We start from the raw sequence: 26,961 nt of genomic DNA, 5'->3' as shown, positions 1-26,961 counted from the left end.
AGTCAGTGTTATGTATTACATCTCATGATCAACACTGGGACCTGCACAAACTAGAATGACACTGACATGGCAGTATGCCTCGGTAAAACAATGAAGACCATAATTAAGTACAAGTTGAGAGAAAGGTGGCAGAAGGGGTGGGAAGAGGAAGACTGTTGTAGTACAGAGAAGAGACAGTAATATCCAGGCATGGTTCGGTCAGGCAGGACTAAACCAAGCATTATTTCAAATAGATAAAAAAAACATAAGATAGTAAGAAACATGTTGATTTATTGTCCAAAGTGACACTGAGCCAGAAATTAAGTTGAAATTTTATTAAAATGATCTTCTCCTGTGTGTTATCTGTCTGTTTCAGTATCTCGGAGGAACCAACTTGATAGAGAAACAATGATGACTTCTTAATTATATTGACTGGATTCAATTTTTAATGTATTATGTAAGGAATTATTGTCCCAGTGCACACTCCGCACCGGGTGGTGGCGGTAATGCAGTATATCGTTGTTTGCCTGCTGCCATTAAATAAGAGGAGGAAGAGGAAAAAAGAAGGGAAAGAAGAAGAAGAAGAAGAAGACGAAGGAAGAAGGTTGAGGAAGAAGTAATGAACGCAGCTCAGTGATTAGCAGTAATGCTGCTGTTCACAGAGGATGGATGCGGAGGAACACCTGATCGGCTGTGGTAGACAGATACCGGTATGTTAGCAGCAGTGCTAAAGGCCGTGCTACAGGCCCCGCACTTTCAGTCCCAATGTTTACATATGCGGGGTTGTCTTTGTGCACAGTGTTAGCTGAGGCTATGCTAACTAAGCTAGCTTTGACAAAAAGCAGGCTGACGTTCAGAGCATGAAGACGCGAAACGAGTGTGACAGGTGTGTTTCTTCAGTTTAATGTTAGTTGTCCTGGTGTAAATGAAGGTTTACCTGTCAGCGGTGTGTGACCAGGTGTAGAGCCGTCTGTCATTTGGCTAAAAAACAGAAAAAACGCCGTTTGTCTCGTAGATGCAGAGTTTCCGCTGACCTGCCGTTAGTGAGCTGCTTTCTTTTAACACTTCACCTCCTCACTGTAAAACCAAGCATGTGTGCACCTGACAGGCTCCAGGTAAAGGCTCCAAACTTTCTCAGAGTACCATGGCGTTAAGGAATCACCTGGTGAGAGGACCAAACCACACACCCTGTACTAATAAACCAGGACACGCTGTGTGGAGAAAAGTGCTGAGACTTGACCCCTCAGACATAACCAGTGCCAACCCTTTATTTTGACAGCCAAATCCGATTTACACTCCATGATGCTGAGATCAGGACTCTATGGAGACCAGACCCTCTGCTGCTGGACTCCTTGTGACTCTTGTCTCTGAAGATAGTTCTTTATGACTCTGTCTGTGTGTTTGGACTTGTTGTCCTGCTGTAGAATGAATGTGGAACTGATCAGATACCTCCTGATGGAACTGGGAGATGAAACTAAACATGGACTCACAACAGAGAGAATAAAAAAGGAGTTGTCAAAATCTCTGTAGCAGAGACTGAGATGTCCGGACTTTTAGTCCCTAGCAGGTCATGGTCCATCACACTGGATCCTATCTTGTGCAACTGAATAGCATCTTTCCTTCAAGCCTCCCTGCCTGGTTCACACTTATATCATTCAAATCCCACACCTCCACTTCAGGTTTTCTGTCATGTATTTTAGACTTAAGCCCAAGTTGAGCTAAACGTCATGACATTATCAGGGTTATCTTCTCAGAGTGGTGCTCCTCATGACTGATCTTCATGAATAAAACTGTGGCATTTATCTAAAACAGCTTATGTAGAGGATAGTTTGGTCATTGCTTGCTGCTATAACCTTCCATTACTGGGGATCGGAGGGTGCAGAAATGTCCAGGCACCCAGACATCAAGTGGGCTCATATTCATCTGATGAGATTGCTGCAGTGATGCTACATACTGGCAGATAGTGATCAAAAACCTGGATAATGCTGTCACAGTCCTGTAGAAAGGGAGATGAATAACCAGGAAGAGCTAACATTCTTTCCTGAATATGTTGATATATGTGATATATGAACTGCTGAATGAGTTGTTTTGAGGTTGCATTGTTGATTGAACCTACAGTTAACAGGTGAAATCTGAAATAGTTCAGAGTGCTCTGATGTAACATGTGAGTTGATTGTGTCATTTGTCCTGGTGTAATGTTTTGCATGTTGTGTTGATGAGCTGCAGTCTCCAGTCACTACAGGTACAGATACAATAAAAGAGTGTGTGCGCGCGTGCATGTGTGTGATAAGGCTTCAGTGAGGGATGGCTGTGTTTATCCTTCCTCATGCCTTCTCTCAGCAGCCTCACTCGTCAGAACAGAAATAAAGAGGCGATATCCATCATGATGGCAGGCAAGATTAGTTCCCAGGTCACCTGAGGAGCAAGGACATGTGAAATAAGGCAAATGAGAAGCTCCCCCTGTCTCTAACCTCCTCCTATCCTCCTATTAACTTGTCTTCTCGTGTCTAGAACTGAGGTCCATGCTTGGGGAATAGAGCCTCCAGGCTGCAGGAGGGAGGAGGTGTGTCTGTGTAAAAGCCTGAGCAGTGACGTAGAAGTGATGGGTCCAAGGAGGAAGGCGTCTAAACTCCAGCCTGTAGGGGGCAGCAGTGGAGGGGAACTGGTCCTGAGTCCCAGTGAGCCCAAAGACTACATCAACGAGCTGTCCCATGAAGTCCTCTGTCATATATTCAGGTACACTAACTACAAAACCTCTGACAGACAACAAATGTCTATCATCTCACAGTGTGTATGTATATATATATATATATAGACCTCAGCATAAGTTCCAAAAGGTTTTGAAAGTCTGAATGTTGTTTTGTTTTGCAGGTACCTTCCCATGAAGGACATCATGTGTATGGAGAGTCTGTCCAGGAAGCTTCGAGAAGCTGTGACTTTGTACCTGCGAGTGGTCAAAGTAGTGGATCTGTGTGCTGGTCGCTGGTGGGAGTACATGCCCTCAGGTAAGAGCCCCCAGTACAACGCTTTAAATAGAAACCTGTTTAAGCAAACTTGCAAACCTTCAGCTGGTTCAGATGATGATGCTTTTACACACACTGAGAGAGTTTGATGGTGTTCATTGTGTTTTCTGATTTAGGCTTCACAGACAGCAGCTTTCTTCTCCTCTTGAAGAAGATGCCAGATTTGGAGCAGCTGCTATGGCCTCCACCCTCGATTCCTGGAGAGGAGACGAGTCAGAGGATATGAGGCTTTCAGTATTCCTGGAGTCCTGGAGGCGCTACAAGCCTGTCCTAATCTGCTGGTCAGTCATTTTTTTTCTAACCAGTAACAGTATTGACTGGATCTCCTGACTTGTTCCTCCTCTTTGGTTGTTGGTCTTTCCTGAATACTCTACGTACATTCTGTGGCACACAGCAGGCTTGTGACAGTTTTCTTGGTGCGGGGTCTTTCACACCAGGAAACTGGGCCTGGATCCGAGTATACTTGACCCCAAAGCTGGTTTGATCAGTGTGAACACAGTGTACTGTACCTGAGCACAGGTCAATGAACCTTGTCCACCCAGGTCCACTTGTCTTACAGTTAACATTAGGTGTTAAAACAACTGAACCAAAACACAAAAGCAGACTGCTGTTAGAATGTTTAGTGAAGTGTATTCTTCTTCTTCTTCTTCTTCTTTGTGTTTATTGGTGGATCACAAACCAACTAGGTGCATACTGCCATCTACTGTGTCGGAGTGTGTAGCTATACTAGTGCATTTGGGTACAGAACAACAATACTAATGTGAAAGCAGAGTTCTCAGTTGTTCTCAGGCATCGTGCAAAGTGATCATACCTATTATTAAAAGGCCCTCAGTCTTTAGTGTGACGCAGGGAGTAGTTAAGAATGTCTTTAGTGGCGGGACACATGTAAATCCTGGATCTGGACCCCCATTTTAACCTCCAGATGAAACAGATTCTGCACAGGATGATCCAGTATATTGTATTGTTATAATCTTTGGACGCTGAGTTTTGGTCAAACTACTTTTTCAAAGTTTCATCCACATTTTTCCAAAGCTCTCAGCTGCGTGTTGGGCTTTAGTCAGCTTTCCAAACTGGTGGGTTGAATGAAAAAAGCTTGTAAATGGGCCGTAAGATTTTTTTGTCCAATAACCTTGTTTGACCTCATGTCAGGGTGTGGAAACATCCCATCTGGAGCTGGTGGAAGCCATATGGAACTACATGCCTCAGGTTCACATACTGGGAAAGTTCCGCAACCGCAACGGAGCTTTTCCCATTCCTGCTGAGAACAAACTCACCATCCCCATAACGGCAAAGATCCAGACTCTACATTTAGTGGGTGAGTTGTAGGACATCACAACACACTGACACACTGTTACTGCCTCCACATTACAACTGAAATACAACAAGTCATGAGACATACTGGATCAGCTTCAGGCCCGAGGAGTGTTCTTGCTGTTCCTCTAGTTTTAACAGTACCTCAGCTGATGTACTGACGTATCTCACATAGAGCCTGTTTGTTGTAGGGGTGAATGTCCCAGAGATCCCCTGTGTGTCCATGCTGCGCCACCTTTACCTGAAGTGGGTCCGTCTCACCAAACCACAGCCATTTAAGGACTTCCTGTGTGTGAGCCTGAGAACCTTTGTCATGAGGAACTGTGCAGGGCCAACCAACTCCCTCAAATATGTTCCCCTGGTCACTGGTTTGGCTTCAGCCCGGAACCTGGAGCAGCTGGAGTTGGTGAGAGTCCCCTTCCTGGGAGGGCTGATCCAGCATGTGGTGGAGGACAGCTGGAGATCAGGTGAGGACAGTGTTACTAGAGTAAAAAGTATTTGATTAAGTGATTCAGTCTAAACTAAACTAGTCAGTAATATTCATTCACTGTTCACTGGTTTTTGTGTTAACTGATATCATTTTTTATCACAGGTTATTTTTATTTTTCCTTGTCACTGTCTCTTAGTGCTGCTCATGGTGGGAACTGTTGGGTCTCTCTCTTTAAATACCATATTTAAAGAGTATGGTCTAGACCTGCTCTATATGAAAAGTGCCTTGAGATGACTTTTGTTGTGATTCGGCGCTATATAAATAAAATTGAATTGAATTGAATTGTTTGCTACATGTTCATAGGCTTCCTGTGCTGTTCATAAGGTTTGACTTTAATCAGATTACTGCTGAAAGTGGATATGCTGCTCATTGCTTACATTTGTTTTTATCATTGTTCGGTACTGTTTAAAAGGTGCAGGTCCTACTAAAGACATCAGCGTTAGTTAAGTTATTCAGAATCCTCTGCTGTTTGTACTTGGTCATATCAGATGATTTGCATGGTCCCACTGCCAAACTGGGATTTTAGATAACTGAAATGCTGGTAAATGCACCCACAGCTGGCAGCTTTGATGAACTATTAACAAGTTGTGTTTGTTCTCTGTATTTCCAGGAGGGTTTCGGAACCTCCACACCATTGTGTTTGGAGCCTGTAAGAACGCTCTGGAGGTGGATCTGGGCTACCTCATCATCACTGCTGCTCGCAGGTGCTCAGACAGTTAGTTCCTCCACTAACAGAGACAAACTCTTAGTGCTTAGTAAAGCAAAATGTAAATGGTTATAGTTAATATCCTGTGGGTAAATATTGGAGACGGTGTTCAGACTGTGACAAAGTGAAATGAAAACTTTTTAAAATTAAAAATAAATAAATATTTTATTAATGTAATTTACCTAATGTATATGCACTTGTTTCATATCAGCTCAGTATGAGGGTCTCTGTGTTTTCATTTACAGTCATGTTGTCATTTACACACACACGATGATGATGATTTTGTAATAGGAGAATTTAATTCCATGGTTTCTGTGTGTTTAACAGGCTTCACGAGCTGCGTATCCAGCCTTCACTCACTAAAGATGGAGTCTTCTCAGCTCTCAAAATGGCTGAACTAGAGTTTCCTCAGTTTGAGACACTTCATCTGGGATACGTGGACGAGTTCCTGCTGCAGTGTAAGTTAAAAATATCAAGTCTGCACCAGAAGTTGTAATGTTTTGAGTTTTCTAAGTTTAGTTTACAGGTGTGTGAAGGTGTTCTGTGTGTTTTTAAATACAGGCAAGATGAGTCACTCAGAGCTGGTGAAGTATGGTCTGGCTGATGTCATTGAGAACCCAGGCATCATCACTGATATTGGCATAAAGGTGGTGAACGAGGTGTTCACTAATATTAAATACCTGCTCATCTACAACTGTCCTCACTTGCACAACCCTCACCACTGGATCACAGGTAACACACACACACCTGACTCACTCACCACGATTTGTCTAACCTGAGTCACACATGGCCTGAAAATTCACGTGAGCTCAATCTGTCTGTATAAAGCAGAGGCCACTGCATACAAGCAGAGCAGCCATTTTGCTGCTGTCTCTCATCTCTCTCTCTGGTGCTGTACTGCTCTGTCTCTGTCCTTAGATCAGTCCAGGTGGAGCCGTCTGGTTGATCTCACTCTTGTTCGCTGTCATGCTATCAAACTGGAGTCCTTCTCCCAGTTCATAGAGTCACTGCCCAGTTTGGAGTTTATCTGTCTGGACCAGATGTTTAGAGAACCACCCAAGGTACAGTAGGTTTATATACACACACACACACACACACACACACACCACACTCATAGTGTCACACACTCAGAGTCATAACTCAGTAAAACTACACAGTTAAAGAAGTCATTACAATCCATAAAAAACTTATGTGCAATAAAGTGGAATGACAAAGGAAAAAAGTTTTGAACACAGAATAAAAAAGCACAAAAACAGCTGATTTCACTGATTACTTCTACCTGTGCTAATTAGAATCAGTTAGGTTAGTGCATGCTGGAAGGTTAGTACTAGAAGGGTCACCCACCGACTTAATGCAAGTAAAAAACATTACAGTATTTGTTACCAGCTTTCACAACATCTCATGATGGGTACAAAGAGCTTTTCCAGACCTTCGCAACAAGATCGTTGAGCAGCATGGCAATGGCACTGGTTACAGACAGATTTCTAAACTAAAAATATTCCAATAAGCACCATTTGGGCCATTATCCGCAAGTAGAAGGAACATCACTCCACCATCAACTGACCACGTACAGGAGCTCATTGTAATATTTCCAAATGGGCAGTCACAAATTTAGTCAGAAGAGTAGCACAAGAGCTAAGGAGCACTGGAAAAGAACTCCAGAAAGACCTGGAAGCAGCAGGTTTAGTTGTCACAATAGGCATTGCACTCCACTGCCATGGCCTACAACTGCCTTTACATTCAGTTAGTGTGTTCAATACTTTTTTGCTTTTATGGATTGGAATGTTATGATTTCTTTCTGTGTAGTTTTATTGAGTTAATACCAATATCTGGTCTAGTTTTATGTTAGTAAGCTGCATTGGAAATGTTTTTGAAACTTTCTTTTTATTACGTTTTCAGGTCTTTTTTTTAACAATAAAGGGCTAACAAGGTAACATAAAACAGAAAAAACTTAATCATATAAAACAGACAGGTTGACTAGGTTGACATAGGTCTTACATTAGAGCAAAATGGGGTTATCACTCACACAGACAAAGGGTCACACGTTAAAGAATAAGAAGTCCACTTCTCCCAGTACTTAGTAAACTGGTCCGCTCGCAGTCTTAGATTGAAAGTCAGTTTTTCCATGCATTGTATTTCGTTGACAATGGTGATCCAGTCATTCTTTGATGGTGAATTTGTCTGCAGCCATTTCCGTGTAATGGCCTTCTTGCTTGCAGCCAAGAGCACTTTGTAAAGATAGTTGTCCTGAGCCATAAGTCCAACTGGGCATTTACCCAGGTACAAGGTAATAAATGAAAAATCAACTTTTAAACCAAGGATTGATTGAATTTCTCCGGCAAGTTCTTGCCAGTATGGTTGGATAAGGGGACAAGCCCAGAATATATGAAAGTGGTCGGCCATTGTCTGTCCACATTGTCTCCAGCATTTATCTTCACCCTGGAAATCCTGCTGTTTTGATTTCAATTTAGGAGTGACAAAAAATCTTATTATGTTCTTCCAGCAGAATTCTCGCCAGGTTCTGGAGTTAGTGGTTCTAGCTTGGCCTGCCCAAACAGCTTTCCAGTCATCATCAGATATCTCCAGGCCAGACTCCGCCCCCCATTTTTGTTTAACCTGGAGAGTAGAATGGCTCTTGGAGCTTTGTAGTTGTTTATAAATTTGTGATATTAGATGTTTACTGTCTTTAGCTTTATATGCATCGGTAAATATACTGATCAGACTGGTATCCTTATTATCTGTTTGTTTGATTTCCTTGTTGAAGTAGTCTCTGACCTGGAAATACCTGAACATATCCTCTCTTCCCAGTCTGTATGATTTAGAGATATGAGTAAAAGACTGTAGGCTGTCCTTGTTGGCTATAGTGCAGTAGGCAGTTATACCATTGCGTGCCCACTGCCTGAATCGCTTATCTAGAAGTGATGGAATAAACTCTGTGTCATATGACACCCATTTCAATATTTTTGCATGTTTCTCTAGATGGAGTTTTTTACAAGTGTTAAACCACACCTTAAGGGTAGCCCTGGTCCAGCGATTTAAGTTGTCCAGGTAAAGATCGTGGTGTTGGTAATTACCTAATAAAGACTGTGCTGGTGTTTCAGATTGTTTCAACTCCAAATCCTTCCATTTAGCTGAGTAGTTTGGGTTACACCAGCAAGCTAGAGGTCTTAGCTGGGCAGCAATATAATAGTCTTCCATGCATGGTAGAGAGAGTCCCCCCTCATCTTTGGGTAACTGCAAGGTCTTATATTTAATTCGGGGCCTCTTACTGTCCCAGACGAATCTTGATATCATTCTATTCCATTCCGTAAGGTCTTTAAGGGGGGTCTCTACAGGAAGTGACTGAAATAAATACAGTAGTCGGGGAAGGACATTCATTTTTATCGTTTCAATTCTATTAGACATGTCTAGGGGTAGTACAGTCCATCTATCTAGATCTGTTTTTATAGTCTTAATAACTGGATCGTAATTTATCTTATATATTTTGGAAAGGTCTTTTGGAATCCAGACTCCCAGATATTTAATAGCAGGGGTGTCCCATTTAAAATCAAATCTGCTTTTCAAATCAGTGTTCGGTGTGAAATTATATGTGAGTATCTGGGTCTTATGTGTATTCAATTTATACCCAGAGTATGAGCCAAACAGTCTCAAAAGAGACATCAGTTTAGGTACACTTCTCCGAACGTCAGTTAAAGTGAGCAATATGTCATCTGCGAACAGACTTATCTTATATTCATTGTCTCCAATTGAAATCCCTTTAATCTCTGGATCCTCCCTTATTGCCTGAGCTAAGGGCTCTATAAAGAGCGCAAAGAGGGCGGGGCTTAGTGGGCATCCTTGGCGACAACCTCTCTCTAGCTTGATGGAGTGGGTTAGGTGGCCATTGATTCTTATTCTGGCAGTGGGGTTTGAGTAAAGTGATCTAATACAATAAACAGATTTTTCATTAAAGCCAAAACGTTGCAGTGTTTGATAAAGAAAGCCCCATCCAACCGAGTCAAACGCTTTCTCTGCATCCAAACTAATGAGTGTTGCACTAATATTCTCCTTGATTACATAGTCTACCACATGGAGTGTTCGTCTAATATTGTCCTGAGTCTGTCTTTCTCTGACAAATCCTGTTTGGTCTGGGTCTATCATTTCAGAGACAATATGTTCTATCCTTTTGGCCATAATTGAGGCAAATAGCTTATAGTCCGTATTCAAAATGGATACTGGCCTATATGAACTACATTCTTCCTTGTCTTTACCCTCCTTGAGAATTATTGATATTACTGCCTCGCTCCAAGAGTGGGGCATCTGGCCTTCCTTAAGGGTGTGATTGAAACATCTAAGAAGAAGAGGCATCATCTCAAGTTTGAATGTTTTGTACCATTCACTAACAAATCCATCTGACCCTGGTGTTTTGTTGGTCTTTAATCGAGAGATAGCGCTATCCAGTTCAGCAGTTGTTATCTCAGCTGTCAGTTCGTTATTCTGATGTTCTCCTATTGAGGGAAGATCCAGAGACTCCAGGAACCCTTCAACTACTGAATCATCAGCTCTGTCAGGTTGGGTATATAAGTCCTTATAGTAGGCTTCAAAGGCTTGTTGAATTTCTTCTAGCTTATGGCAGATTTTGTTGTTTTTTGGGTTTCTTATTTTGTAAACAGTTCTTTCTGCTTGTTGCTTACGCAGTCTCCAAGACAGAAGCTTCATAGCCTTTGGGCCGGTTTCATAATATTTTTGTTTAGTAAACCTCATTTTCTTCTCATTTTCTTCTACGTAAATCTGATTTATTTCTTGTTTAGTACGTATTAGTTGGGCCCATGTTTGTGGATCTCTGTGGGTTGAATGTTGGATTTCAAGGTCCTTCAGTTTAGACTGCAGCTCTGTTAAGTGTTTATGTTTCTCCTTTTTCCTATGGGCTGCAAAGGCTATGAGTTTACCCCTAAGTACTGCCTTCCAGGCATCCCACAGGACGTTTGGTGATACTGTTCCATTATCATTATTTAGCAAATATTCTTTTAACTGCTCTTTTGTATAATCCTTACAAGCTCTATCATTCAACAGGCTAGTATTGAGTCTCCATAGAGTATTCTTCCTTTTGTTATTTAGGTGTAGAGAGAGGTACACTCCCGAATGGTCTGACACATCTCTAGCTCCTATCTTACATTCACTTATTCTATGTCTATCAGCACCTGAGATAAAAAAATAGTCCAATCTGGAATATTCTGCGTGGCTAGGGGAGTAGTAAGTAAATTGTTTTTCTGTGGGGTGGAAATCCCTCCATACATCTATCATACCAAATTCCCTTAGCATTTTCTGCATGAATACTGGGTTTCGGTTTCTCCTCTTGTGCAAATTTGTTGAATCAAGTTTAGGTTGCAATTGAATATTGAAGTCACCCCCACAGATTAAAGTTCCTGATGTTTCTTGGGCTAGTAAGGCAAATATTTTTTTAATAAATGATCTGTCATGCCCTGGTGGCATATATACATTTAACAAGGTGACTTCTTTGAGATCAATCTTGCCTTTGACTAAGATATAGCGACCCTCCTTATCTTTAATTTGGGTAGTTAGTTGGAATTGTAGTTTATTTGAGAGTAAAATTGCCACTCCCCTCTTACGTCCAGATTTGTGAGAAGAGTAGAATGTATTAGAGTACCCCATCTTTTTTAATTTTTCATGTTCTGAGTCAGAAAGATGTGTCTCTTGCAGGAAAGCCACTTGAATATTTTCCCTTTTAATTTTAGCAATAACTTTGCTCCTTTTCACTGGGTTGTGTAACCCATTCACATTAAGTGTTATTAAATTATATTCCTGATAGTCCATTTGCTTTGTTTCTTTGTGTCAGTAATAGCCTGTTGCAACCTGTAACACCTTACCCTTGAACTTGGGTAGGAACAGCTACTGAAATAGGAATACAAAACACAATGAGTATACAACAAATTGACTTCCACAGTTAAAGAACTTGTCTGTTCTTTAAGACTGAGGGGGAAGCCTGATTTAACAAAAGGGCCCCTCTTTGAAGTTACAAAGGTTACTTCAATTGACATGGTGCTCTACCATGGCAGTCTTTCCTCCAGTCCACTCTCCCATTATCAATTGGCCTGTTTAATTCAAGCTAAAAGTCAGTCGTATTCAACGTGAAGAGGAGAGAGAGAGAGAGAGAAGGTATCAGTTATCATGAGTCACTTGCTAATTATCAATTCACCTGGTGGGACTGAGGGGGATCAGACACATTGAGAACCTGGCGTTGGGGTCAGGTCTCCTGGGGGTTGTGGCGAAAAGCATGTAGTTTCTCTCGTATTCGCTCCGGGTGGGATGCTCGTTGACGATGCTTGACCCCGACCCTCTCCCACGCTGTGGTGCGAGGTTCCGGGGCTGGACCTGGTTCATTTTGGTCGAGGGTAAATCCCCTTTTCCGCAGGTCGTCCGCGGCTTCTCTTGCATCATTGTAAATCCTGGGTCCACCGTCCAAAAATACCTTGAGCTTGGCAGGTGGGGGGGTCTGGAACCGCACTCCTTTCTCTTTAAGCATTCTCCTTATTCCTGCGTACTCTCTTCTTTTCTTAACTATCTCCGTCGGGAAGTCGTGATCAAAATAAACTCTTGTGCCTTTGTAAAAGACCTCCTTCTTCTTCCAAGCAGACGTCAGGATCAGTTCTTTAGTTTTAAACTCGTGAAAGTTAATTATTATGGAACGCGGCGGAGCCTCCCGTGGTGGTTGCGGAGCCAGTGCTCTGTGGCAGCGCTGTATTTTCAAATCAAGCTCGCCAGGGGTGGTCAGCTCTGACTTTAATAGTTTGGCCATAAAGTCCATCATATTATTTCCTTCCTCACCTTCGGGTATTCCATAAATGCGGATATTGTTTCGCCGTGACCGAGCCTCCAGATCTGTCATTTTCATTTGCAGGGATTCCTGTTTTTGCTGCATTTGTCGGAGCGAGCCCTCGAGGTCGAGGTTACGCTCCTCCAACTCGGCCACACGCTGTTCGGCTTCCTCGACGCGCGATGTTGTGTTTTTCAAGTCCCCCCTGATATCTCTCAGGGCCTGGTTAATCTCGTCTCGGAGTTCAGTCAGCTCCTTCTTCACGTCCTCTCTCAATGTAGACCGGAATGAGTGCAGCTCAGTCTTTACATCGGAGCGCATAGCCTTAATCTCAGTATGAATACTAGTTAGCAGGCTAGCTTCGGTCGGATCTGGTCCGGTCGGGCTAGGCGGGCTAGCATTAGCATCGTCGTCGCACTCCGTGGTTAGTTTATCATGTTTTCCAGATCTTGTGTTCATTTTACTTTTAGCTTTGCTGGTTTTGTCCCCTTCCTTTGTATAACAACTATATTGTCGCACTAAAGCACTTGAATCTGGGGAGTTAATCTATGATTTGGGGAGAGCGTTAGGTCAGCCTGCCATCTTGTCGAAGTGCCCGCCGGAAGTCCTGCATTGGAAATGTTTTTGATGACAAAAATGCTTGTGTTGAATACTTATTTCCTCCAGTGTATCAGTCTCAAATATACCTTCAGAATCTCATCTATACCTGCTCCCTCAACCTATTAAGCATACACACTGATGTTTTATCATGAAGCTCTCTATAACCGAGCCAGGAGTATTTTAACCTGCTTAATCACCAAATATTTTGTACTATTAAAATTCATTTAATAGCACAAAAGTAAAATAATGCATTGCACTCAATGTGTATAACTCAACCATTGTTTAGATAGATAGATGTACTTTGATCCCGTGAGAGAAATTCTTGTGTTACAGCAGCAGAGGACGTAAGAGACAGTAACAACAAACATTAAGACAAAAAAGTAAGAACTACAAATACTAAGAAAGTCTTTAAAATATACAGTTCTGGAAAAGATTAAGAGACCACTGCAAAATTATCAGTTTTTCTGATTTTCCTATTCATAGGTATGTGTTTGAGTAAAATAAACATTTTTGTTTCATTCTTTAAACTACTGACAACATTTCTCCCAAATTCCAAATAAAAATATTGTCAATTATAGCATTTATTTGCAGAAAATGACAAATGGTCAAAATAACAAAAAAGATGCAGTGTTTTCAGACCTCAAATAACGCAAAGAAAACAAGTTCATATTTATTTTAAAACATCACAATACTAATGTTTTAACTTAGGAAGAGTTCGGAAATCAATATTTGGTGGAATAACCCTGATTTTTTAATCACAGCTTTTATGTGTCTTGGCATACTCTTCTTCTTCAAGTTTTCTTCAAGGATAACCTTGTACATGGCTTGATTCACGCGTCCCTCGCAAAGACGATTCCAGCCTTGTTGAAGCACCCCCAGATCATCACCAATCCTCCACCAAATTTCACAGTGGGTGTGAGACACTGTGGCTTGTAGGCCTCTCCAGGTCTATGTCTAAGCATTAGATGGCCAGCTGTTGGGCAAAGCTGAAAATTGGACTCATCAGAGAAGATGACCTTACTCCAGTCCTCTATGGTCCAATCCTTATGGTCTTTTTCAAACCTCAGCCTGGCTTTTCTTTGCTTCTCATTGATGAAGGGCTTTTTTCTAGCTTTACACGTCTTGAGCCCTACCCCTAGGAGCCTGTTTCAAACTGTTCTCGCTGTGCACTTCACCCCAGCTGCCGTTTGCCATTCTTTTTGTAGGTCACTTGATGTCATCCTGCGGTCGCTGAGTGACATTCGAATGAGTTGACGGTCATCCTGGTCAGTGGAGAGTCGTTTTCGCCCTCTGCCAGCCTGTAGCTTTGTTGTCCTCAAAGTCTGCTGCTTGACCTTGTTCTTATGAACCGCCATCTTAGATATTTTAAGGATGGAAGCAACCTGACGCTCACTGTATCCCTCTGCCAGTAAAGCCAGAATTGAACCCTTCTTTTCCTCACACAAAACTTTTGGCATGGTCAGTAGTTATTTTTTTTATTCCAATTATTTTGGGGTTCTACTAGCACTGTTTTTGCCATCCAGCTGGTCCTAATGCAAGAGGATAGTGATGACCACAGCAGTGGTTTTTATACTTTTCCTTGTTAAACAAGATTTGGTTCAGGTGTTCACCTAATCAATAGCTCATTAAGTAGAATGAGGTGTGCTTGTGTTGGAATTCAACAGACACTAGAATGGAATGGCTGTTAAACATGTAGAGATACTGATTTCAGAAAAATTTGAAGTTGTCTCTTAATTTTTTCCAGAGCTGTATACAGGAGAATATATACAGGAAAATAATTTAAGTTGCAGTGTAGTATTTTGTCTAAGAACGGATGTGCAGAAACTGGCAGTGAAGCATAGGAAATATGTACAATATTACGACATGTGCTACTGTTAGTCAATGAAGTGAATAGAAAGTCCCAGTATTTTCAGAATGTGTATACAGGTGGCAGTATTCATCTGACACACGCAGGTGAATTGTTGTAAAGAGCTATGGAGAATGGCAGGAATGATTTCCTGTAGTTCCTAGTGACAGTGGAGCTGAATGAGTCTGTTGGAGAATGAGCTCCGCTGCCTCTGTATTGTTTCATGAAGTGGTTGGGATGAGTCGTCCATGATGGAGAGCAGTTTGTTCAGTGATCTCTTGTCCCTCACTGACTTAAACATCTCCATCTTGTGTCCAATGACAGTCCCAGTTTTGTGGATGAGTTTGTTGAGTCTGTTGGCATCCCTGGCACTGATTCTGCTTTGTTTATGAAAAGTATTGCATTTTGAATGATGTCTTGGTCCTGCCAGCTGCTGATTAAAGGTCAACTATCAGCCCAAAGTACTGTGTATGAACATATCATCTATAGTGTCATATTCATAGTTATTTATTATTTGGCTTGGATTTGTTTTTATTACATTTATTTTGCTGTTTGTTGGCGTTGAAGGGAGGTGTTAAAGATACTTAAAGGTGCTAATGTGACCTTTTTACTAGATCCCCTCCACATACTCTGCTTGTAATAAAAATATGTCTGATATGGTCTTTCCCACTAGTATCTAAGTGTTACTTACAGATTATTAAGAGCACATCTACTCTTTCCACCTTACAGAAGATCTGAAAAGTTCAGAGTCTCTGAATGTTCAAACACTTTCAGTTTCAGAAGTTTAACCACTACATGTCTCCAGCTTCACTGGAAAGTCACTGTGTTTGGTTCTTGGAGGTTTCTAATTTCCAAAACACACTTGCTTCCAAACATATGAAGTAAGAGTAAGCTGAACTGATTTTGACTGCAGAAGGAAGTTAGCTGTTCATACATCATCATTCCTGTTTGAGATGTGAAGTTTTTAATTACATTGTTTCAGACAGTTTGTAAGATTTCACCTTTAAAATGCATTAGTGTCAGTTAAATGTTTTCCTTAGACTGGTCACACAGCACTGAGCTGCTGCACTCATTGTCCTCTGTGTCCACGACACAGATGTTACGTCAGTCCTTGTTTTCTGAGCTTTTCTCTTCTAACATCTGTTCAACATGACAGGAGAATGATTTTGTCTTTGCAATGTTTCAGAACAGCTTTCTGACACAAAGTGCAGAAAATGTCTAGTTCTAGTTTTAGATAAACTAAAAATTTTGTCCAGTTTCACAGCACAGGCCTACGACTGCCTTTACATTCAGATGCTTTTAATGTGAAGCACATGTCCAATGCTTGATGAGTAGTAATCAGCAGCTGTAGAACTCACTTAGTATCAGCTGTATCACTTATAACCAAGTCACCAGCCTGCCATGATTCAAACATGAAGTTTATAGTTAATAACAGAAAGAGGAATCAAATTTCATGTGAATTAGTTGGTAACCTAGTTGGTTTGTTTGTGTACATGATCTGCTTAATGAGTGTATGTGCTGATGTATATTCTACATTGTGTGTGTGTATGTTAGGGCTGTGCCAGGGTGGGCCTGAGTGCAGGGACTGGTATTGGTGTGTCCTCAGCACTGGTCAGCAACCAGAACTCTAACAATGACAATGACAACAACAACAACCACCACCACCACAACAATGAGGCCAACCTGCCCCCTGCTCCTCCACCTGTCAACAACAACCAAAGACAGCAGCAGCAGCAGCAGCAGCAGCAGCAGCAGCAGCAGCAGCAACAACAACAGCAACAGCAACATAATGGCAAGTCACACCTACATTCTCAGTCGGAACACAGCAGCTCATTACTATCATGGCCTGTGACTGGGACTTTAGATTGAATGGAACCAGAGTGAGGATTAACAGCACACATGCCTGGAAGTATTAGTGCTGTAGATGAAGTCAGACCCATGAGCACTCAGTTACAGCAGTTTAAACTGAACACATTACTATGTTTCTGAGAGAGCCTGTTAACAGACAGATGAACAGACAGGACCAGAGACATCACCTCTCTCCTGAGTGTGGGTAAGTAAGTTTGGTCTGTTTTTACAGGACCAGTTGAGGTAAATGGGATGGAAGATGAGGAAGAAGAGGAGGAGGAGGTGATCCTGGAAGAGGAGAACATGGAGGCTGAGCCTCAGATAAAGCTGAAAGGAGCAGTGGAAGAAGCTGATGTGGCTCCAGGGGCCAGTCGTCCAGCTGGAACACCACAACCTCCGGATGAGGAGCAAGCAGGTTTGGAGCTGCTCTTTTTTCAGAATCAGGAGTTTTTTATCTCCCACACACTTATTGCCAGAGATCTGATATGTCCTTTGCACCTTCAGGTCCCAGTGGTTTAGTCCAGCAGTGCAGACCAACCAGTGCTGTTGTTCCCAAGCCCCCACTGGTCATCTCAGACTCAGACAGTGAGGAAGAGGAGGGCCTTGTTTCAAGGCTGATGCCAGCTTCCTGTCTGCAGCAGCCAGCTTCCTGTACAGAAGGTGTCAGCACAACACAGAACAAACCCAGCAGTCACCACAGTAGTCATCTTTCTATACAAATATAACACATAGTGTAACTGAATTTAAAAAGAAAATCAGCAAAATAAAATGTTAATTAATGTGTGTTCGTCCAGTAATGTTATGTGAATATTAGAAGGTGGATTGTTGAGATAAACAGCTGGTGGAACTGATTCTCCAGCTGCTGCTGTTAAACCACCACAGAAGAGGACTACACAGTGAGATCTACTCCAGTCAAAGCTCAGACAATAGAAAACCATGTTTCTGTTTGTTCCATGTGTTAATGTGAGGAGGGTAAAGTGACTGTAAACACTGTATTAAGAGCATGTCAGACAAACAGGTGGCAATACAACTCAAACACCAGGTTTACACCAGCGAGAGCGTGGGTGTAGAGTGGGATCAGTAACACCATATAGATGAGTAATAGATGTGTTACCTCCACACCATACACACACACACACACACACACACACACACACACACACACACACACACACACATACATGTCTACATGACTTCTGGGGACTATACACTGACTTACATTCATTTCCTGGAGATTTACTCTATAACTTTAACCTAAACCTAACCTTACCCTAACCTTGAAATATGCCGTCACCTTAACATGTAATAATTAATGCTACGGCTGAACAATTTTGGGGAAAAAATCTAGTTGTGATTTTTCTGACAGATATTGCGATTTGATTTGTGATTTGATTTTGAAAGTCAAGCTTCAGTCCAGTCAAACTGCTGCCTGTGGTGATTTTTCAGATGCTGATACACTGAGGGAGAATGACAGGAGACTGACAGGCACAGACACAGCTGATTAAAACTACAGGATTTGTCCCAGTAGAAAATACAAAATACATGTACAAACCTAACTTAATGTGAGCTAGTCCATTCTACCATTTCCACCCATGCTGTTGCTCTGCCCTCCGTTTTCATCAAGTATCTAAATTCACAGTTTGTTTTGTCATTTCAAGAAAAGATTTGGTTTACAGCCTCTTGCTTTGTTGCTCTGTGTGTGAACTGTGAGGCAGCTAAAAAAAGTGTAACAATGCGTCCACTGTCTCTCTGTTGTAAAAAAAATATCTGTAGTCTTTGCGGTTTGAAAATTGCATGAGTTCAAATCAAGAATGCGGCTCAATTTCGATAAATTGTTCAGCCCTAATTGACGTTAGTGGAGAGTTGCTTTTTGTCCCCATAAGGAAGACAAGTCCCCATAATATGATTGTGTAAACAAATCAAAGTCAAATTTATTTTGTGGTACTGTCGTGTCCTCAGCACTGATCAGCAGCCAGAACTCAAACAATGACAAGTTATTTCTGGACAAGGAAGTGAATAGAGTGACCCCACCTGTTTAACCAGTCCGCATGATGAAGTATCCTTGGGCAAGATACTGAACCCCAAATCAATGTGTGTGCATCGGTGTATGAATGTGTTAGAGCAGAGCACTGTGTTTACAACAAGTACGAATGTGTGTTTGAATGGGTGAGTGTGACACTGTGTGAAGCACTTTAAGTGGTCAATCCAACTAGAAAAGCGCTATATAAGTACAGGTCATTTAACGTAAATGTGTGTGTTTCCAGGTAAAGGAAAGACTCCTCTGCGGCGGAGCAACAACGTGGCAGTCTCGGTGGCAGTGTCTGTAGATCAGACAAAGACTCAGGTGTCAGACAGCAGCTGTGAGAAGAGCTGTCAGGTGACCAGTGAACAGATCAAGGCAGATATGAAGGCTGCTGCTGAGAACAGCAGGAGGACTAACGGTAAAGGAATCACTACTGAGGCTGGGGAGAGCACAGCAAGGCCAGGGGCTGACACTGGGACGGTACAGGGCTCTGGGAGTTCTGGAGTAGCAGCAAGGACAGGGGTGAGGCCGGTGACCGGATCTGTAGTCAGAACTGGACCTGGGCCAGCCACATCCAGGCAGATAGGTGGATGTGGAAGGGTTGTGACGGGGACCACCCACAGTACAGCTACAACCACCAACAGAGCTACAGGAACTGGCAGGGCTAATGATGGCACACAGGGCCACTCTGGAGCACAGACTGGGGACAGTTACATGAGGGAGGCCAGGATGAGGCTGAGCTCTGGTCCTGCTGGTATGGATAGTTCAGAGCACAGAGGGGCTCACAGGAGACAAGTACTGCTGTCTGGACAGGGAGAAAGACGACCTGGACCTGCTGCTGGGCCAGGTTCACAGCACGGTCAGGGCAGAGACGAGGATTTTGTTCCCAGACGACCTCTGACCCGATCTCGCACCCGTATGTCATCTGTGTCCCTGGTACCTGAGACAGGTGAGGCTGAGGTTACAAACACAGAGCAGATGTAATGTGTCCACTAACATGACTTCAGAGGAGAGCAGTAATCAGAGGTTCAGGCCTGAGCTCTCATCAAACTCGGTTGCATGTTTCCCTTCTGAAGATATCCCTGAGACAAGTCAGTTTTAGTCATGTAACACACATTATCTGAAGGCACGAACAGTTGACATCATGAGCAGCGTAACTGACACGTTGAAACACTTTTGTCCTGATCTGTACATCAGTGTCCAAACAGGACGAAGTTGAAAAAGAAATTTGGACTAGATCAAAAATGCAACGGTCAGTATATTCAGCGTCTCCTGTGATATCATCTACAAAAATACTACAGAGATAAGACTCAGCTACACAAGCAGACATGTTGTTAATCACAAAAACCTGTTCAGAAGGTTTGAGTTTGACTGTTGTGTTTGTTATGTTTTCCTTTTCAAAAATGGTATGTTTATCAAAGTAAAGTCAGGGCAGTCATTTGTCTGCCCTACAGTATCAGACAAGGCAGAAATCACAGCATACAGGCAGGCAGGTCTGGAAGTAGATGCTCTATGTCATGTTTTTAAATCAGTGTTCATTTCTATAAATGAATATGAAGCATGTTGATGGCAGTGTTAACACAGTCCTAAACATGCCCTAAAACAACACCACTGTGTATATACCAGAGCAGTGTCACAGCGTTAGAGAAGTTCAGTGTTAAATCAGTGGAGTATTGAGACCAGAGGCCTCACATGTTTCCAGGTTCTCCACCTGTTCCATTCTGATGAACACAATATCTCAGGAACGCTTGCAGAGAATTTCTTCTAATTTAGTTCATACAATCACTTGGACTCAAGATTTAACTATTTAGAATTTGGTGGTCAAAGGTTAAGGTCACTGTGAAAATTTTTAGCCATAAGTCAAGAATTCATATTAATTAATCAATTATGACAACATTTAACACAAATATGAAAAGGATAAAATGGCAAAATGATGACATTTTATATTTTGAAGGTCAACTTCACTGTGATGTCATAATGTTCTGCAAAAACACTTCTGGTCATTATTCAACATCATTACTCAGAAACAGAAGGGGAGGTTGACCATATTTTCAGCAACCTGACTGGTTGGCATAGGCAAATACCTGTGGTCAGGTGGTTACTTTTATGCCTACAGCTGTAGACCACATAGTTGAACTCTATGTGGCCTGTTTGTTGGCACACTGTTAAATGTGAACTTATATATTGTTTACAGTGATATTTTTGCTGTGTATGTTATGTAGATCTTTCAAGAGCCAGGCCTCGTGTGTCAGTGAGGAGGAAAAGAATGGCTGACAAATCAACCAGCACCTCTGACCCAGTCACTGAGGATGACCATGTACAGGTGGGGACGCACTCAGTCTGATCTTTAATTTACTGTCATTCAAAGGTGCCAGTGAATACATTTCTGTGTATAGAAACTATATACTATATACTTCACATGGTAAATTTGTTATTTTCAAAATAAAATGTAGTCAAGCTTTTCCAACCCTGGAGGGGGCAGAGTGCTGCAGGTGTGTACTGTGTTTCCTTTGCTAGTGTAATTGACATACTGTGATGCTTTTGGTGCAGATTTTGTCTCTAAAGAGTAAGAACCTGGTGGGCATCACTCTGACCAACTGTGGAATCACTGACCTGGTCCTCAAAGACTGTCCCAAGATGATGTTCATTCATGGTAACACACTGATACGTCAGGACTCATACTGATGATTTTCTGATTTCTCTTTTTGCATTGTTTTGACTAAAGATGTGTGAATAATTCTGCCTATTACAGGAGGAGGTGGTGTGTTGGTTGTCAAAGGCAGTGATTTGTGTGTTTCTTCAGTTTATTATCCCTCTGAATCTGGAGACAGTCGTGGCAGGCGACATTATCTTTTTGGCTTGTCCCTCTATCATGAACATGATTTATCAGGAAAGAAAATTTTTCATAATTTGTAAAATATTGGAAAATCATTTCTGTAAAGTTTTCTGTGTTTATTGACTCAAACATATGGAATTGGTGTCAGAACATTCTTTGGAACCTTACAGTCAAAAATCGGGTGCAAAAGTTTTCTTGATGGTACAGAAAAAACTTTTCTCAGTAATAGACTCTCCAAACATCACAAAATTTAGTCAACATATCCAGCTTGTCCTCCAGGGTTGAGATTTTGAATATTTAATAATACCATTTTCCCTGCTGTGGTCTAATGAACTGTCAGGAGAGTAACAGGAATCTTCTGGAGACCATGAGTATTCACAGCAGTTTTAATGGAACCTTGCCAGGATTTGTCAAGAAAGAATCAGATTGTTGTACTGTGTAAGTTACTGAATCAACCTTTTGTAAGGGAGACACCACATCACACACACTGTCAGCCATGTTGAATATCCATTGGAAACCTTTTTTTTAATACAGTCTGTACTGACTGCTCAGTTTAGCAGACGTGTATATACAAGTCCAGTAACCAGTGATGGTATAAATGAGTCAAACATGGGGAGGACATATGTTCATTACCCAGCTTCAGTAAAGGTTACACCGCTCTACATGAATCCAGTTTAAAAACACTTTCTGTAGAGTTTTAGACATTACTCTCAACTGTTGATCTTCACTCACTGCTCTTCCTCTGTGTCCTCTGTGTCTGTCTTTCTGCAGCCACCAGATGTCGAGTGTTGAAGCAGCTGAGGGTGGAGAGTGCCCCCATAGTCAACAGGTTTGATTATGCTCAATGTAAGAAGCTGGACATGGAACAGGTCCTGGATCAGATCTTGAGAATGCCTCCTGAGAGGAACCGCATCATCTACATGCGTCCCATGCACCAGGTTGGTAAATTAAACTAACACTTCCTGCACAGGAAGTGCAGGTAGGTGAACATCTCCCTTACTTCCTTAATGTTAACATGGTTCTACTTCTGCCTACTGTCTCACATCTCTTCTCCTTCATATCTTTCCTTGTCTCTCTCCCATCCACAGATTGACTCAGTGGCATTGGAGCGTCAGCTCTTCCAGGGGCCCTATCCCTACCACATTGCTATAGTGCATGAGTTCAGCAACCCTCCAAACATACGGAACAAGGTTCGCATTCGCAGCTGGATGGACACTATAGCCAACATCAGCCAGTGAGTAAACAGCCTGCCCTGTCCAGACTCTGCTGCTCAGGATGTAGTATGTAGCTCAGGAGCTTGAGCGGTTGCCCACCAATCGGAAGGTCGGTGGTTCGATCCTCGGCTCCTCCAGTCCGCATGCCGAAGTATCCTTGGGCAAGAAGTATCCTTGGACAAGATTCTGAACCCTGATTTGTCATTGGTGTGTGAATGTGTCAGAAAGCACTTTGTATGTATGTATGAATGTGTGTGTGAATGGGTGAATGTGATCTGTAGTGTGAAGCGCTTTGAGTGGTCGATAAGACTAGAAAAGTGCTATATAAGTACAGTCCATTTACCATTTCATCCTGAACATGGGATGTGTTCGGTCCTGGTCTAAGAGACAGTTTATCAGAAATGATTGGTTGGTAGATTTGTTTCAGTGGTGACAACAGTTGTTATCAGGGTTAGATTAATGCTCATGGTGACAGAGATACTACGCTCATCATAAGTGGTGTTGTACTGGACTGCATTATATTCAGAGGTGTCTCCAATATTCTGATCACTTCATGCATGTAAATAGGGAGAACAGAAACAGTCCAGTACAACACCATCTGTAACTGTGAAGAAAGAAGGGTGATAAACACAGACTGAACACTGAGCTGTGCATGGCAGAGCATTAGACTGGACACATGGACTGTACCCAATTAAATTGTTTGTGCTCTAACCCAGTGGTTGTCGCTTTAATCAGTGAAGGCACAGTGGTCAGTTTCATCTTGATGTTCCTACAATGTGTGATTTCTTATATAAGTTTACATAAATGAAGGAAGGTTAATTATGTGTTTTCACAGTTTATCTGTGAAACACAAATCATAACCAGTGACTGAGTCGTAATGATGTGAGTTACAAAGTTAAACAGAGTCTTCCTGAGGTTTTCACAGGGCTTGGGTGCTGTCTGGGTTCTGTGTTCTGTTGAGGGGGTTGAAATTAGAGGGAAATTGTAAGTTATTTTTTCAATTATTTATTTATGGTTAATGTAATTGGTGATGAGCATCAGTCACACAAACATTCATCCTAACAGCAGGTCAGGTTGTCTTTTTGTCTGCACATAGAGCTGTTGTTGTTTTGACATTCATTCTGAGGCTTAACTGCCTCTTTACACTGACTGGACTTGAGAGTGTTTGTGTGGAGAAGACCTGGTCTGAACATGGTGTGTTACTGTGAGCCATAAACTGATCTCTGTACATCTCTGTTAGAGAGTTGATCAAGTACGAGTTCTTCCCAGAGGCCACCAGGACAGAGGAGGATGTCAAAAAGTATCCCAGATACCCCTGGGGCAGGGACATCTATATGCTGGAGGGTAATACAATCACACCTACATTAACCCTCACACACACACACCAGACACTGTTCTAGTTCATAGCCACAAATAACCTTGTTTAAGCAGCAGTACAGTGCTGTTGATTTGAACTGAAACAGTGACTCTGACTTTGAAGTGCTGGTTTAATAAGGGGGCGTTAATGTCCACATCAGATGAACAAAAATCTTTGACACATCCTTCAGTCTTATGGAACCTTTACGTGTTATGATGAGCTTGAAAGACGAGACCATGTTTAAACCTCTGACCCACAGACATCAGTGGAGTCCTGATGTTCACCCAGTCTGAACACAGTCAGACAGCTCCTGAAGACTCAGCTCTTTAACCTCACACTCACTGTTTCAGACACACAACGGAGGGTCACTGTCATGTTCACATCACATTGACTGAAAGTATATTTTCATGGCCTGTTGATGAAGACAAGTTGTTTCACAGGTAAATGAGTTTATTTGGCCAAACTAGTGACGTTGTAATGAAAGAAATGCTCCAGTACACATGACTGAAGGAGTCTACTGAGCTTTATTACTGACAGAGAAATGATAGAGAAGGTGAAGTACCTGCATCTGTGGTCCTCAGTCCAGACTAAACAGGCTGAATCATAGGACACTTCACTTACAGCTGCCAATCAGCTGGCAGACTGGGGACACGTGTCACCAAAGCTGCTTCTTTTTTTTTTCTTCTTCTTTTTCACCTCCTCCTTCCTGTTGTGTTGTCGTTCAGGAGTAGTGGACGGCGCCCCCTACAGCATGATTACAGACTTCCCCTGGCTGAGGACTCTGAGAGCAGCTGATCCCAACAGCTACGCTCGCTATGACTTTGAGGATGATGAAAGCAGTGAGTGCACTCAGGACATCCAGCTGTGTGTCAGCTGCTCCACCTGCTGGTTCTCTACAGGTACATGCTGTTTACCTGATTATCCACTGAAATGTTTTCCTCTGTTGTGTGTTAGCTACCATCTATGCCCCACGGCGTAAAGGCCAGCTGTCAGCTGACATCTGCATGGAGACCATCGGGGAGGAGATCTCAGAGCGCCGACAGAGCAAGAGAGGAGTGTTTCAGAGGGTGGTGGTCCTCTTCCTTCATCACTGTGATACACCTGGAGAACCTGTGGATGACGACTACATCTAGACAGCACAAGAGACTCCGTCACCTCCAGAGGGATCCAACACTGACAGTCGCTGTAGCCACAGCCTGAGCTCCTGTCTGTCTGTCTGTCTGTCTGTCAGAGCCGTGTCCACACACACTGCCATGCACATGATAACTCACAGACTTGACTGGCTCCATGGAGAAGGAATAAGTCCAGTGGGGGGTGCTGCTAAACCTGAATTGGACAACAGAGGTGAAGGCACTTTGCAGAAACTCTTCCAAAGAATATGCTCTGTTGTGATGTCATTCATTAGGACCAGACTAAAGGCTTGAATCAGTTTTCGTGGGGAGACAAAAACAGATTCAGTCTTTGTGTATTTGAACATTTGGATGACGACTCACATGATGCTGAGCAGAGTCTTAAAGCATGTATGAGCCGCCATTCTCTAATGAAAGCTGAGTAACAGAAAGAGTAGAGGTGAGGTGAGAGCTCAGATGGTGACTTCAGAAGAATGTCCGTGTCAGTGAATATAAACAGTGGCTTCCATCATGAATCCTGTTTCTGCTGTTCAGGCTGCCTCTGACAGTTTAACCCCCCCCGTGAACACTCACAGAGAGTGTTGGTCTGTACTCTCACCTGTCCACTGCCACAGGCGGCCTACCTCTGTACATATACGCACACACACACACACACATACACACATACACAAATGGCCTTAGACACAGATGTCACAGAAACTATGCTTTTTAATTTTTTTTTAAGTTTTTCTTTGGAGATTCTTTTTTATCACTCAGCCTGTGGGAGTGTTTGTGGCTCTGGGTGGTTGACAGTATGTTTACCTCAGAAAAGAGACAGAGACAGAGAGTTGTTCAGATTGTGGATGAACCTCCCACCAGCTGCTGTCCTCACTATGTATGAGTTGTCTTTGCATGTGTGGCCTTTTGGATACAGATCATGGACTGTAATACCAACTCCTGTACATTCAGAGTGATGGATCAGATCAGCTCCATCATACAGCCCACATTCATGTATCTTGTCCTGCACGCTTTGTTATGTTGACATGCTGAAGGTAGAACTGACTCAGAAGGCTTCTGGTTGGCTGCTTCAGCCCTGCTCAGACACATTTGAATGTGGAAGCCACAGCAGTGATAAGATGCTGTTGGATTTACAGGTGAGGTGTCTCCTGGTCTGACACATGATGCAGCTTTATTTTTGTTGTCGTTAGCTTTGAGTTGAAATGAGGTGAGGACCAGGAGTGTGTGGAAAATGAGATGTGAGTTCTGAGATAAAAAAAAAAAAGAACTCTGAGAATAAAAGAAGGGAGCTGTGACTTTTTCTCTATTCAGACCTTTTTTCCCACCATGGAGAAAAATCAGACAGATTTAAAGAGTGTATATTATGACAGATGGAAATGCTCCTGAACATGAACCTGAACCATCACACCATTTAAAGCCTTTCTTCAATGATTACTACATCACTGTTTCCTGTGGCATGTCGGGGGAAGTAGAGGATTGGTTGGCTGAAAAGATGCCACTGGTCATGTGATTGGACAGCTCTGTCCTGCAGTGGAGACATCTGATATCAGATATTTAAAGGCTTTGGGTTGAGAGAGATTAACAATTTAGTTCAAACCTAACAGTGAATGTTCAGACTGAGTGTGCAGGTTGAATGGACTGAACATGGATGTGAGTCCATCCTCCTGCTTGTGTACTGACAACTGTACAGATGTCATGGATGATGATACGCTTCCATGGTGTTTATATGTTTATAAGGAAAGAACAAGACTATTTCACATACTGAAAAATAAAATAATCAGAAAGAA

General features: G+C 42.4%; 1 protein-coding gene across 1 annotated transcript; it reads left to right on the top strand.

The window, feature by feature from the left end:
- Positions 1-528: 528 nt before the first annotated feature.
- Positions 529-26,961, top strand: fbxo38 (F-box protein 38). The gene is given in 22 exon segments (XM_018664506.1): positions 529-689; positions 2,491-2,715; positions 2,851-2,984; positions 3,119-3,177; positions 3,179-3,283; positions 4,152-4,317; positions 4,505-4,780; positions 5,414-5,507; positions 5,837-5,967; positions 6,071-6,241; positions 6,428-6,570; positions 16,324-16,561; positions 16,850-17,032; positions 17,122-17,277; positions 18,882-19,589; positions 20,863-20,963; positions 21,191-21,293; positions 22,248-22,414; positions 22,565-22,710; positions 23,931-24,034; positions 24,773-24,886; positions 25,002-26,961. Coding segments are annotated over 21 exon segments (3,612 nt in total). The 5' UTR covers positions 529-689; positions 2,491-2,581; the 3' UTR covers positions 25,181-26,961.

The sequence above is a fragment of the Lates calcarifer genome, unplaced genomic scaffold, assembly GCF_001640805.2.
Source record: "Lates calcarifer isolate ASB-BC8 unplaced genomic scaffold, TLL_Latcal_v3 _unitig_5673_quiver_385, whole genome shotgun sequence".
Taxonomy (NCBI): domain Eukaryota; kingdom Metazoa; phylum Chordata; class Actinopteri; family Centropomidae; genus Lates; species Lates calcarifer.
Note: the sequence above shows the minus strand (reverse complement) of the source record. Positions and strands in the feature narration are given on the sequence as shown.